Source organism: Porites lutea, chromosome 2, assembly GCF_958299795.1.
Source record: "Porites lutea chromosome 2, jaPorLute2.1, whole genome shotgun sequence".
Lineage (NCBI taxonomy): Eukaryota > Metazoa > Cnidaria > Anthozoa > Scleractinia > Poritidae > Porites > Porites lutea.
Window position 1 is genome coordinate 9,240,276 of NC_133202.1, and position 13,550 is coordinate 9,253,825.

Genomic DNA, 13,550 nt, shown 5'->3' on the forward strand with positions numbered 1-13,550 from the left:
AGAATAAGCCTAAGGTCCCCCCTACCCTAGCCCTAGGGTTAGGGTAGGGGTTAATTCCAGGAAAAACAATTGGCCCTGAGAAACTGAAACCAAATACAAAAAATGCATGTTGTCAAAGACTAGTGTGGAAAGATCTTTAAAACGAGAAAGATTAAAAAGGATTTTATCCTGGAAGTAAAACTAAGCTAACCCTAACCATAACCAAACCCTAAGGTCAGGGTTAGCTTAGTTTTACCCTAATCCTAACCCTAGGGTTTGGTTAGGGTTAGCTTAGTTTTACTTCAAAGATCCAAAATTTTTGCCTGACAAGTTTTAATGATTTTCTTCTAGAAGTCTTCGACGATACACATCTTTTGCATTTGCTTTCTGATTCTGGACGCCAATCTTTCCCAGGAGTTATCCAAACCCTAACCCTCGCATTGGGGTTAGGGTAAGAGAGAGATTGCGTAGTTTTACTTCCAGGATCGAAAATTTTTTATCCTAACAAGTTTTAACGAATTTTCCCTAGACGTCTTGGAAGTACGCATCTTTTGCATTTGGTTTGAGATTCTCAACGCTAATAATTTTAACCTGAGTTAACCCCAACCCTTACCCAATGGCTAAGGTAAGGGTTAGGGTTAGGTATGGGGTTAACTCCTGGAAAAACGATAAGCGTTGGGAATCTAAAACCAAAAGCAAAAGATGAGTATCGTCATAGACTTCTAGGGAAAAATCTTAAAAGCTTGTAAAGATAAACAAGCTATCCCAAGCTAACCCTAACCCAAACCCTAAGCTTAACCCTAGGGTTAGGATTGGGTTAACTCCTGGGAAAACGATAAGCGTTGAGAATCTGAAACCAAATGCAAAACATGAGTATCGTCGTAGACGTTCAGGGACAAATCTTTAACACTTATGTAGATGGCAATTTTATATCCTGGAGGTAACCCCAAGCTAACCCTAAGCTTAGCCCTAGGGTCAGGGTTGGGGTTAACTCCTGGAAAAACGATAAGCGTTGAGAATCTTAAACCAAATACAAAAGATTAGTATCGTCGTAGACGTTCAGGGAAAAATCTTTAAAACTTGTGTAGACGAAAAAAAATTTATTCTGAAACTGACCCAAAAGCTAACCCTAACCCTAACCCTAAGCTTAACCCTAGAGTTAGGGTTGGGGTTAACACCTGGGAAAACAATAAGCGATGAGAATCTGAAACCAAATGCAAAAGATTAGTATCGTCGTAGATCTTCCGCGAAAAATATTTAAAACTTGTATAGACAAAAAAATTTTTATCCTGGAAGTGACCCTAAGGTAACCCTAACCCTAACCCTAAGCTTAACCCTAGGGTTGGGGTCGGGGTTAATTCCTGGGAAAACGATAAGTGATGAGAATCTGAAACCAAATGCAAAAGATTAGTATCGTCGTAGATGTTCCGGGAAAAATCTTTAAAACTTGTATAGACAAAAAACTTTTTATCCTGGAAGTGACCCTAAGGTAACCCTAACCCTAACCCTAAGCTTAACCCTAGGGTTAGGGTTAGGGTTAACTCTTGGGAAAACGATAAGCTTTAAGAATCTAAAAACAAATGCAAAAGATTAGTATCTTCGTAGGCGTTCAGGGAAAAATCTTTAAAACTTGTGTAAACGAAAAATTATTTATCCTGGAAGTGACTCCAAGCTAACCCTAACCCTAACCCTAAGCTTAACCCTAGGGTTAGGGTTAGGAATAACTCAAAACGATAAGCGTTGAGAATCTGAAACCAAATGCAAAAGATTAGTATCGTCGTAGACGTTCAGGGAATATCTTTAAAACTTGTTTAGACGAAAAAATTTTTATCCTGGAAGTGACTCCAAGCTAACCCTAACCCTAACCCTAAGCTTAACCCGAGGGTTAGGGTTGGGGTTAACTCCTGGGAAAACGATAAGCGTTGAGAATCTGAAACCAAATGCAAAAGATTAGTATCGTCGTAGAAGTTCAGGAAATATCTTTAAAACTTGTGTAGACGAAAAAATTTTTATCCTGGAAGTGACTCCAAGCTCACCCTAACCCTAACCGTAACCTTAACCGTAGGGTTAGGGTTGGGGTTAACTCGTGGAAAAACGATAAGCGTTGAGAATCTGAAACCAAATGCAAAACATGACTATCAACGTAGACGTCCAGGGAAAACCTGTCAAACTTGTATAGATGAAAACATTTTTATCCTGGAAGTGACTCCAAGGTAGCCCTTACCCTAACCCTAAGCTTAACCCTAGGGTTAGGGTTGGGGTTAACTCCTGGGAAAACGATAGGCGTTGAGAATCTGAAACCAAATGCAAAAGATTAGTATCGTCCTAGACGTTCAGGGAATATCTTTAAAACTTGTGTAGACGAAAAATTTTTTGTCCTGGAAGTGACTCCAATCTAACCCTAACCCTAACCCTAAGCTTAACCCTAGGGTTAGGGTTGGGGTTAACTCCTGGGAAAACGATAAGCGTTGAGAATCTGAAACCAAATGCAAAAGATTAGTATCGTGAAAGACTTCTAGGCTAAAATCTTTAAAACTTGTGAGGATCAAACATCTTTTATCTCGGAAGTGATCCCGAGCTAACCCTAACCCTAACCGTAACCTTAACCGTAGGGTTAGGGTTGGGGTTAACTCGTGGAAAAACGATAAGCGTTGAGAATCTGAAACCAAATGCAAAACATGACTATCAACGTAGACGTCCAGGGAAAACCTGTCAAACTTGTATAGATGAAAACATTTTTATCCTGGAAGTGACTCCAAGGTAGCCCTTACCCTAACCCTAAGCTTAACCCTAGGTTTAGGGTTGGGGTTATCTTTAGGGAAAGCGATTGGCGTTGAGAATCTGAAACCAAATGCAAACGATGCTCGTGGTCGAACACTTGCAGGAAGAATTCGTTAAAACTTTTTTGCATTTGTACTTTTTTGTAGACACATTGATTTAAAATAGATCAAACTCGCCAGAAACTTTCTAGTAATAATACTATATGCTAAAGACATTCTCTTAAATGAATGTGCAATTATTACAAAATTTTAAAAAAAAATTCAATTTTTTGTCGTGTCAAAAACATCGCCCTTTTCATTTTCGCTTAATTTCAAAATTTCAGAAAGAGGGTATAAATGGTATGTGGATTGTTTGCGGAAAATATATGTAAAAGTATACTGAATGTATGTTATGAAGATTGTCTACCGAAGGTATACAGAATTGTGACATCGCGTATACAATTTTCACCTACCCTAGAGTGCTATGCATTCGTTAGCGTCTCTCGCTGCTTAGCCTTACAATATCGTGCATGACTCAGAGGATGGGGTTCGATCAAATTTTCTGAATCATTCTCTGTATCCATATTTAGAATCAATATTCGGCTGTGGACAATAACGCGGTTGAAAAGTTTACCTTTGTTACTTTTAGTCTGCATTCAGCGAGATAGAGGAATTCCAATCGCAACCTCTGACAAAAGATTTTCGCAACCTTTCCGGAGTCATCAACATGCCAACTATCAAAATGCATCAACTACAATTCAAAATCCAGGATGTTGTTGAGTAAGAGAGGGGGTATCAGTCATAAATAAAAGATTTAAAAAGCGGACATCACTCAAAATTTGGAACAATTGTGATTTAAAATTAATGGCTCCCTGGTGATTCTCTTAGATTTAGTTCATTTATATTTTACAACAAAAATTTTGTTTGCAAGCCGGCGTGTTTGAAGTCTTATTGGCATTTTTGAAGTTTTGAAACACAAAGTTGCGATTTCGCAGTCCCCAAAACACTAGAAGTTGGATTTTCGAGGGTCTAAAGTTCAGAACTTTTCTTGAGGGCATGCGCCCTCAATGGATGCAGGAGTGAATGATTCCTTGACTGCATTGACCAATGTATGACGTATGCATCAATAATCATGAAATAACTGGTTGAAAACCACATATAAAAAACACACACATACATATATATTTTTGCCAGAGTATTCACTGATGGTTTATTTCCCTTGTTTCATTAATTTCGTCTTTTAGACATTACATTTAGGGGCTGGGAAAGTGTGGTTATTTCGCCAGCATCCACATGGTCCCTTCACACAGCGCGAATTGGCACCAATACACTTGTTACGCCTGGTGTCCGCAAAATATTTCTCGTTTTTGATTCTATTGATCCTACCAGTAACCTAGAGAGAATGATACAATAAGATAACAACTGATGTTGGTGATGATGCATGAGGATATATTATGGAAATAATTATAAGTATTAGAATGTTAATGCCGGAATATTTTCTTATAGAGTGAGTTTTCTATGGTACACACACTTAGACGTATTCGGTAGAAGCGAAGTAAAACCAGGCGTGTCTCCAGTAATAATGTCGCTTTTCGCGTTTAGAAAAATAAATTTCAAATTTTTGAGAAAACTGACTGAACATCCATTTTGATGTGCGTTTTGATTATATAAAATAAAAAGTGTGGTTTCCTTACGTTTTGAAAAAATTTAAGAGTTTGAAGAAGCGTTTTTGATATCATTCCCACATCAAAACCTTCGAATGACGTCATTATGAAGAGTGTGCGCGCACAAAACCGACCGAAAACCGATGAGCAGAAGGTTACGAACGGGCAACTAGCGCGTACGTCGTTGACTAGTACGCCGGGATAACCTTATAATATGGTGAGTCTTGATTTGTTCCTTTGGTGACCGTATTAACAGAGATTAAGATACCATATATCACCAGAATGGACCCCTTTTTGATGAGTTACCTCAGACACGTGCTTGATGTTGGTTGGTGTCCAACGTCTTCCCTTTCTGTCGTTACGGAAATCATCCCAGTAGCCACACCCTCCAGCGCAATAATCCTAGGAATGTAAACAATGTTATGAAAAAGTATTAACATACTGAATCTCATTTATCATATACTTTTAGACAATGATTGGATATGAGTAAGCGCGCGATCTGATTGGCTACCCTATTGTAAGGCGAATTAGCAACTACTGAAGTGAATATCGGCGACCAATATTTGCTGAGCCCGAGGCGAATAATTGTTTCATTTCACTTAATTTTTTTGGCACAGATCATTCAATCATTTCTGAGTGACAACATTATAAAGGTAAGTTAGTCTTGTAACGTTTTCAATTATATTGTGAGAAAACAATAACACATATTCAGTTGTTTTCCTTATAACAGGAAGAAGTATGTAGAGACATTTGGATAGTATCCACCTCGAGCGCTGTAAAAACAGCCACCGTCGGTTTTCCGGCTTACCTGCTCCCAAACAAATCCTCTGCCATCACACCAGTTGTCGTAGCTTCCGTGAGCGTTCTTGCCCACGTAAACACTGGGACTCTTAGCAGTGTTGCGTCTTGTATACCAGCCATCGTGTTGGAACCAGGTCACGCTGTCTTGCTTCCATGCACCAGAACCGTCCTTGATAAAGTTGATGGTGATGTGTTCCCAGTCGTTGTTGTGCGCTCCGGAAGAACCGGTGCAAGGGTTTTGTCTGCCATACCAAAACCACCAGACAAGCTGAAAAAATTCAGACATTATCATTATTATAAGAAGATGGTATGATGTCAGCGGTACTAAGTTTGATCGCAGGCACGGATTGGAGCGTTCTATAGGAGACAGAAATGGGTGCTAACTAGACTTGAAATAAAGAGTTAACAATCATGATTATTATAGTTAATAACGTGGAGTTATTTTCTCATCAGCATTGATAAATTCATAATAAGATGGAAACAGGGGTTTCCATGAATCAAGAGCTATTTCTATCGTTGTTCTCGGTCTCTTGGGGACTCAAGAATAAGACGAGCAAGCAATAGTCTTGATTTTTATTCTTAAAAGAATTAAGGCTAAAACAGGAAAACTCACTTTGCGATATTTATCAGCACAATCAACAACATCGTAGTAGATAGGAGCTTTAGAATTGAAGTCTTTGCATTTTCCATCGTTGGAGTCTTTAGCCTCGTCAGGCCAGCAGTGCTTTGCTCTTGCACCTCCATCGAAACGCAAATATGGAATGTGGGCTCTCGCAAAATTGCGGTCATCAACTGAAATTTTTAAAGAAATACATAAATCTCTTTCAGCCAATAGAGGGCTTCTACTAGCAGACCACATGGCTCCTATCTGCCCTAAATCAAGTAGGGCAGTCAAAATGGAGAGACTGCAGCCTTGATTCTAGACAGTACTTGTTCGACGTTTTAGCTTATGAGACTTAATACAGAAAAAAAAAATGTATTTTCTTTAGATTCGTTTGGTTGGTTGGTTAGTCGGCTGGTTTAGAGACTGTTGTGTTGGTCAGTTTGTTCGTTTGTTTATTTGTTTGCTTGTTTCATGAGTGGTTGGTTGGGTCAGTTGGTTGTGTGGCTGGTTGGTTAAGTCGGTTGCTTGCAGTGTATTGACCATTATGATTTTATTCAAACTGAGATCTTATATACGGTGATTTCATAGAAAAATATAAATACATGAATTCTAAAGCCATTCTTACATGCATAAGTGCCCATAAACACAGCAGACATCAGTATTAAGATAACACCAGACAATGCCATTTCCTTGAGCAAGAAAATATGAATTTAATTAAAAGAAGGCTTTAATGCTAGTTATTTTTATGCCAAAAGCTCTTATTCAGAGAGTCAAGGAATTCATACTGCAAAATAAACTCACATTTTAATAATAATAAAAAAAAGAACGATAAAAAAAATCATATTGGAAAAAAACAATATACGTATAATCGTATATTTGTATAAACATCAATCACTACAATTACGTCAATGCCTTTTCACTAAAAACAGAAATGTTATATAAACGATTATTTGTAGGCTGTGGTTTAGCCTGCGAGAGCATTCGGTTTTTTCGGCTTTAGTTTCACCCGCCGAGAAAAACCGTCTGCTAAACCGAAACGAGAGGAAAATTTCCGTGACGTCAGCCGTTAGTGACCAATCACAATTTACCTCGCCTATTCGAAGAAGTAACGCGCGAGTTCTTGCGTGGATCTTGCGCCAACGCGTGTGAAAGTATGGCGAAAGGTGCGTTGAGAAAAGAATAGGAAGTTTTCTGGTTAGAAAGACTCAACAAGCATCAAAAGGAAGCCTTGCGATGTTTTTGTGAATCTTCCAACTGGTTTCGGAAAGTCTGTAGTATTTCAGGCTTTGTCTATTGTGTATTCTTATGTGGAACCATCAAACTGGAGGCGAAAAAACCGGATGCTCTCGCAGGCTATAGCTTGTGTACAGCTGCTCTTTTTCTAGCCTGGGAAACACAGATGTATTTTTTCCTCAGAACGACGCCTTTACGGATCGTGGGACTGATTGACGAAATAAGCACTAAGAGGATTAATATTGAAGAAACGATTAGGGGAAATTTTTTATCTATTGGCCTACGGAGTTAATGATTTATCACACCTTGTTGTTTGGATCATATTCGAAACGATAAATGTCCTAATGACAGTAGACGCATCATGACGTTTGTTGCTTCTGTTCCTTTCTGGTTCCTCGCAGGAAAAAAGTATACTTGGAGAATTCTTCGATAGTTTGTCGTGTGCCTCTTGTGATATCTTTTAGTATCCTTTATCTTTGAAAGCTAGGACATCCGTGGTTGCTTCTTGGCTCAGACAGAACTTTGATCAGATTGAAAGCATTTTATATTTGTTCTTATATTTATTTAAATATATGTTCTTTTCAAGGTTTTAATTTCCATAGTTTTTTATAAGTCGAGGCGTCGTAGGTCAATGTCATCTTGACTATGATCAATTTACTACTCTAAATATTTATTTCACTCTGGGTTCGGCCCCACAGGTTTACTGAATGTTTCAGATCATCGTTTTGTGGCGATACTTGTAGGAATTTGAATTATTTACGAGCGATTGTCATTGATTTCTGAATCAGTCAAGCATGTGTCTGTACAATCGATTCACCACCTTTTTTCAGCGCTGGTTAAATTGAAATAAATCGCGGGTCTGCGCGAAATGTAATTAACCTAATGATGTTATTTTCCTTTCAATGTTGGGATTATTTTGTCCAAATTTTGTTATGTCACGTGCTACTGTATTTTATAAAGCGACAACAAAGACCCACATCACATACATAACTTAGGAAGCCGTTGCTTCACAAAGAAGTCAGCATTCAACGTCGCGGGAAACCTCGTTATAGTTGCGGAATTCAGGTTCCAAATCGTATTTGGTAAATCTCGCCAAAATCCAAGACACGCCAGCGCGCGAGGTGGCGGTGAGTCACTCGAGCTGCATTCTATGACCTTTGATCTGATTGGTGAACATCAAAACAAAAGGTTTTACGTCACGGAAATCGTTTTGTCGCTCATGTTCGCAGACGTTATTTTTCGGAGGGAAAGAAGCGACGACCGGAAATACGTCTGCGGTTCGCAGGCTAGCTGTGGTTATGTTCGTGAAAAAGAATAACCAAGCTGGTAGACAGCTCCGCGAACAGGTGCAGGAGCAGAAAATGCCTTTAGATGATGTGGAACTGAGAAGCATAAAGTAAATCATCATGTTACTATTCTTAAAAAGGATAAACTACTAAATCAAAAAGTAACAGAAAAAAAAAATGAATTATGAGCATTTTTACTTACAATGTTCACTTTTTAGCAAACTTACGTTTCGTTCAAATTTCTCGCTATCTTCTTACTGCTCCTTCTGTTACTCGGGTACTATGACCTACTTGCAGATGTTGAGCTTTTATGCTATCTGCTAAATGTATATTTTAAAAACTCCAAAAAAACGTAACGTGATTGGTTGACATTTGACCAATGGGATTTACCCTACTTCACCTGCTAGAGATTTGAAGGGCTGAACTGGGGTGGAATGTTTAATGAGGCAAAGACGTCAAATCATGACAAATTCCTGTATCTGTTTTCTTTGTGCTGTTTTTCTTGATGTGAAAAATAAGGAAAAAGACAGCCAAAAATAAAGAAATGTACTAACATTTTTTTCTTATAAATTGCTGAAACTTTGATTGAAAAATAATTTATCATTTCACGTGGATATGGAAATAATCGATATGCTTAAAATTCCAAGGAATTTGGGCTGCAGACGCGAAAACAAGAATAGAATCGAATACATTATTAGAGAGTTTAGGTAAGTGTTGTGGGTCGTGGGTAGTGGGCTGTGGGTAGAGGTCGTGGGTTTGGGTAAATGTCGTGGTTAAAAAAAAATTCCCAAAAGAATAAAAATTAAAATTGGCATGAGGGTGGTTCCTTTCGTAAGCTAAGGGACCTAAAACTATAAAACTTCTTTAAGAAAGACATATCCAAAAACATGAAGTAGCTCAAGATTGTCCTCTACCCCCCCCCCCGGACTTCCCCTCCCCTTTCCCACGGTGATTGCATTCCATCGTGTTAAAAAATCTCCGCTGATCATTAGAATTGTAGATCGAATAAAGATTAATTATAGTAAGAAGCTATTTCCATTCAGCAAGTCAGAGCTGTCCCATACTTTCTGCAAATTGCACGTTTCGACGTATTTTACTTCTGTTTCGTTTATTTTTGCGGCGATCGCTCAGGTGTGGATAAATCTTTATCGGCAACATGTCTTTTGTACAGTGATTTTGTGAAAGGGGACCCAGGTCTAGTCCCACGTGGCTAAGGAAATATCAGGAAGAGGACGAAGAAGAAGTCGTGAAAAGGGCAATCAAGAAGTCGGAGATTTTCTTTTCATAAATATATTACAACTTTTTTGTATTTATTTTTTTCATTTTCTTTACTTTATCATTTTTTTCTATACCTTTTTTTTACCCACGACATTTACCCACACCCACGACCCACGACATTTAGGTACACTCCGTCTAATTATTTGGAGTTACAGTGCTCGGGTAGGAAACTTTCACGAGAAATTTCGCTCAAGCCTTCCTTAATCCAATTCCATAGGTTAAGAAGAGATACCATCAGAAATTTGGAAGGATACTAATTATGTCTGCTTCACTGGAAGAACGAGCGCTCTGAACCCTGTAAATTTGCTCGGTAAAAAGTTTTTAAAATAAATTATTTCCCTATATAGATTAGATTTAATTACAGGGTTCCTGCAAAGCGTGTGTTTTATGATTTATATTTTGAAGTATATGCCTGAATCAATATTTTCCAAGCTTTTGCTCTTCTCGCTCTGCGATGAAATGGAGAAGCCTTTCGTTTCCATTTGCTCCTTCTTAGAGAAATACATCTTATAGTGACTTCTTATATACTTCGAAGACTTGTAAAATGTTGAAATATTCATTGTATATTTTGTTATCTCCAAGATAATTACCAATAAATGAGATTTGCCTTACTTTGACTGCTAGAACTTTGGAGGGCTGAAATTGGGTGGAATGTTAACTGAGGCAAAGACGTCAAATGCTGACAATTCCTAACCCGAATTTCATCCGATTACTTCGAGTCGTTATCACTCCCTCAGTTGTTGAGAGGAGAAAACGACTCGAAGCAATCGGGTGAATTTCAGGCTAGACAAATCCCTCAGCCTTAATGTTGCACGGTTCATTTTGCTGCTTACCTGCGAAATACTTATTTTGCGCTGTTGTTTTTCTTGATGTGAAAACAAAACAAAGATAAAAGGACAGCAAAAAATAACGAAATGCAACTAAAAGTTATACTTTAGTTAACTGAATACATTATTAGACAGCAGCAAGTGTATGTCCGAATATAGCGGCTTCTTGCCATTTTGTTTATTATCTGTCCGAAAAACATTTCACACTAAAATGAATCAAGATAAAATTATCCATATATATATATGCGGATATTTTTTAACATGTCTTTTTTAACTTTCTCTTGTGTAGCCAAGCGCTACAACGCAGTTAGAGCCATTTTTTGATATTGGGAAGCGGATATTAAGACCAAAAATTTCAAGCTAAGGGTCATTTGCAACTTCTCTAAAAGATCTCAGCCATTTTTATATGGGAGCTTTCATGGCTCCTACAAAAAATGATTTCCCTTTCTATAAGGTATCCCTGACCCCAGTCTTCAGCAAGAAAAACAAGCTTTACTCTTGAATTCGAAGTTCCCTTTTTTTTACGACGATTTTTTAAATTCATCAGTAAACGCCCCATAAAGCTTTTCCTTTACAGTATGAAAATAAGACTTATTTATCGAGTGCTTGCTCGTGTTACCGGTTCTTTATGCTGGTTATAGATCTAGATTATAATCAATTTCATTTGCTAAATTCGTATTGACAATCGCAACTGGGTTTATTACTCGGACATTTATCTGTAAGGGAATTTAATTTTTTTTCATGAAACTTTTCATAAATTTTCTCGCCTGAAAACTGTCTTTTAGATGAAATTAAAGAATTGACTTTCTTGAACAGACAGCCACCCTTCGAAGTCACTAAGTCACCTTGAATCTCGGTAATGAATTATTTCGGCGAAGTAAAATAGCGACCGATAAACTACTCGGTTCGACGAGAAATTTTGCTCAAGCCTTCCATTCTCCAGTTTCATAAGTTAAAAAGAGATTAGAATGAATATGTACTACAAAACTAAAAAAATCTTTGTAATTATCTCGTAAATTCAATTCAAGCCTGGGTTTCGTTTATTTCTGGTTCTTTTTCTTGCTCCGAAAAGTCTTTCTCCGGGTACTCCGGTTTCCCCTCTCTTCAAGAACCAACACCTAATTCCAAATTCAAATTCGATCTGGATAGCACGGGCACATTTACTAAACGAGTTGTTAAGAACTCTAATGTGTTCCGTAGTTAAACAAATTACAAAACTACAACACTCATTATTTGAACGGCAAACTCCTGACGCCCATTTGACCGGGTCCCCCTCTTTTCACTAGTGCTCCGTTTTACGGGTATTTGAAGCTACTTCAAAGTTACATGGAAAAGCCACGCACTAACTGTCTGTGCCGATTTTTTCTTCTTCTGTAGTCAATAGAATACAAACTAGTGTAGCGACTGCGTGCGACGAGGGCTTTCTTAAGACACAAGTAAATTAAAAGTGTAAAACGACATTTAGCGGTGATATTTCTACAGAGTGGATTCAGAATGAAATCATTAAATTTCTAAATTAGAATTGTAATGGATGATAAACTTGATGTTTTAGTTATACCGAGTCCTGGAGCGAAAGTTTTAGATATTCTCTAGTTCGAGCAAGGATGATTTCGCCCTTCCTTGAGTAACTATCTATACCTTCGATTCGTATGACACGTCGAGATCTTGGATAAAAATTTGTTTGTGTTTTCTTGTTTGCCTCTCTGAGTAAAACTGGAGACAAAATCACATTGTAGAATCCTTATTTTTCATGAACAAATTCATGCTACCTTCCTCCATTTTTAAATATTTCTTTGTATGAACATTAAGCGAAATCGGCCCCAAGACGGTTATTCAAGGTTAAGATTATGAAACCACTGAAGTAAGTAAATATTTTCTGATAAATATATATATTTGCACACGAGAGCAGGTATCACCTTTGGTTTATGCAAGGCAATTAGGTTATTTTGACATTTTAGCAGGGGGGAAATTGAAGTTGCCATAAAGTAATGTTCCGAGCGTATGACAGAAATTAACAGTAGATACAGGTATCGTATTATATTGCCTTTAAGTTACATAAGAGTTAAATATAACTACCATCAGCTTTTGTCTGTTCTGCTGACGGTAACAGAAGACAATCGAATCTAAAAGATGGAGACGAAAAAGGTAAGAAAACTGTCTTTAAAATGATTTATAATCTATCCCTATTCATATTCAGTTTCTGTTTGGTTTTTAAGGAAAAGACGCGAACAATTTTTAAAAAGCTGATTGCGCAACGCCAAAGAAAATCTTAATCACCATTAATGGAAAATTATTTTTTTTTATGTACAATTCAACTCGTTGTTCCCATCGCAGGCTGTGTGAAAGTTGTAAAATTTAACATGAATTTGTTCCCTGCGGCTCAATGCCTCATTTTCTAACTTTTTGAAGACTTTTTTCCACTGAGTTCTGGCAATTGCAACTACAAAAAAGGCACATGAATACCCGGTTTAGACTCGGCTGCCCTGAAGAAAGCCACAAAGCAAAAGGCTTGGGTTCATCCGCACTAGGCATTTATGTTTAAAAAGTTGTGGTCAGTGTGTGGTTTACAAGATCGGACACCAATTTGAATTCGTATCAAAGCCTCAGGAAGCCTGCCAATCTTCAAAAACGCCGTCGTCCTGCCTCAATAGTTTTGAACGCCTTTCTCGGTTTCTGTCTTTTTCAGTTGTAAATCGGCTATATCCTTCAACTACTATTTAGGAGCCAAAAAAATTGGTACATAATGATCTTAAAATGCGTGAGCCTAAACCACCCTTAATAAATCAACAATGCGCGATGCAGAGTATGTCCGCGGATTAAAGAGAAGAAACTAAGCCTAAACACACAATCAGACTCCATCTGCGAAAAACTGTTTGTTTAACATATTTTCACTTTTTTCATTTACACGTGCAAACATTGTTACTTTTGTTCTTTATTTTGTCACTTTAAACCGTCAGTTTTTAGTTTTATCTTTGTCACTTAATAATGATGTCATGGCGACATCGAAACGTTGTGTTAAACCTTTTTCGCTTATATTTATTTTTAAGTGTTTAACAAAATTTAACTTGATTCGTATAAGACAAGATTAACAAGAATAAATAAACCCTCATTTGCTCGAT

The 13,550-nt window shown here is 37.6% G+C and overlaps 1 protein-coding gene across 1 annotated transcript; it reads right to left on the reverse strand.

Annotated features, from left to right (window-relative positions):
• Positions 1-3,916: 3,916 nt before the first annotated feature.
• LOC140926594 (uncharacterized) lies at positions 3,917-8,632 on the reverse strand. The gene is made up of 6 exons (XM_073376317.1): positions 8,554-8,632; positions 6,433-6,496; positions 5,817-5,995; positions 5,211-5,471; positions 4,709-4,804; positions 3,917-4,131 (listed from the first exon to the last, which is right to left on the reverse strand). The coding sequence occupies exons 2-6, from the start codon at positions 6,491-6,493 to the stop codon at positions 3,979-3,981; spliced, it is 750 nt and encodes a 249-aa protein (XP_073232418.1). The 5' UTR covers positions 6,494-6,496; positions 8,554-8,632; the 3' UTR covers positions 3,917-3,978.
• Between the last annotated feature and the right edge of the window lie 4,918 nt (positions 8,633-13,550).

Bases quoted from the DNA above. Each gene is read 5' to 3' on its own strand.
- LOC140926594 (XM_073376317.1), bottom strand. From the start codon at position 6,493: ATGGCATTGTCTGGTGTTATCTTAATACTGATGTCTGCTGTGTTTATG. The intron at 5,996-6,432 runs GTAAGAATGGCT...TAAAAATTTCAG, and splicing joins GTTTATGGGCACTTATGCAT to TTGATGACCGCAATTTTGCG. The intron at 4,132-4,708 runs GTAACTCATCAA...CATTCTCTCTAG, and splicing joins ACATCAAGCACGTGTCTGAG to GTTACTGGTAGGATCAATAG.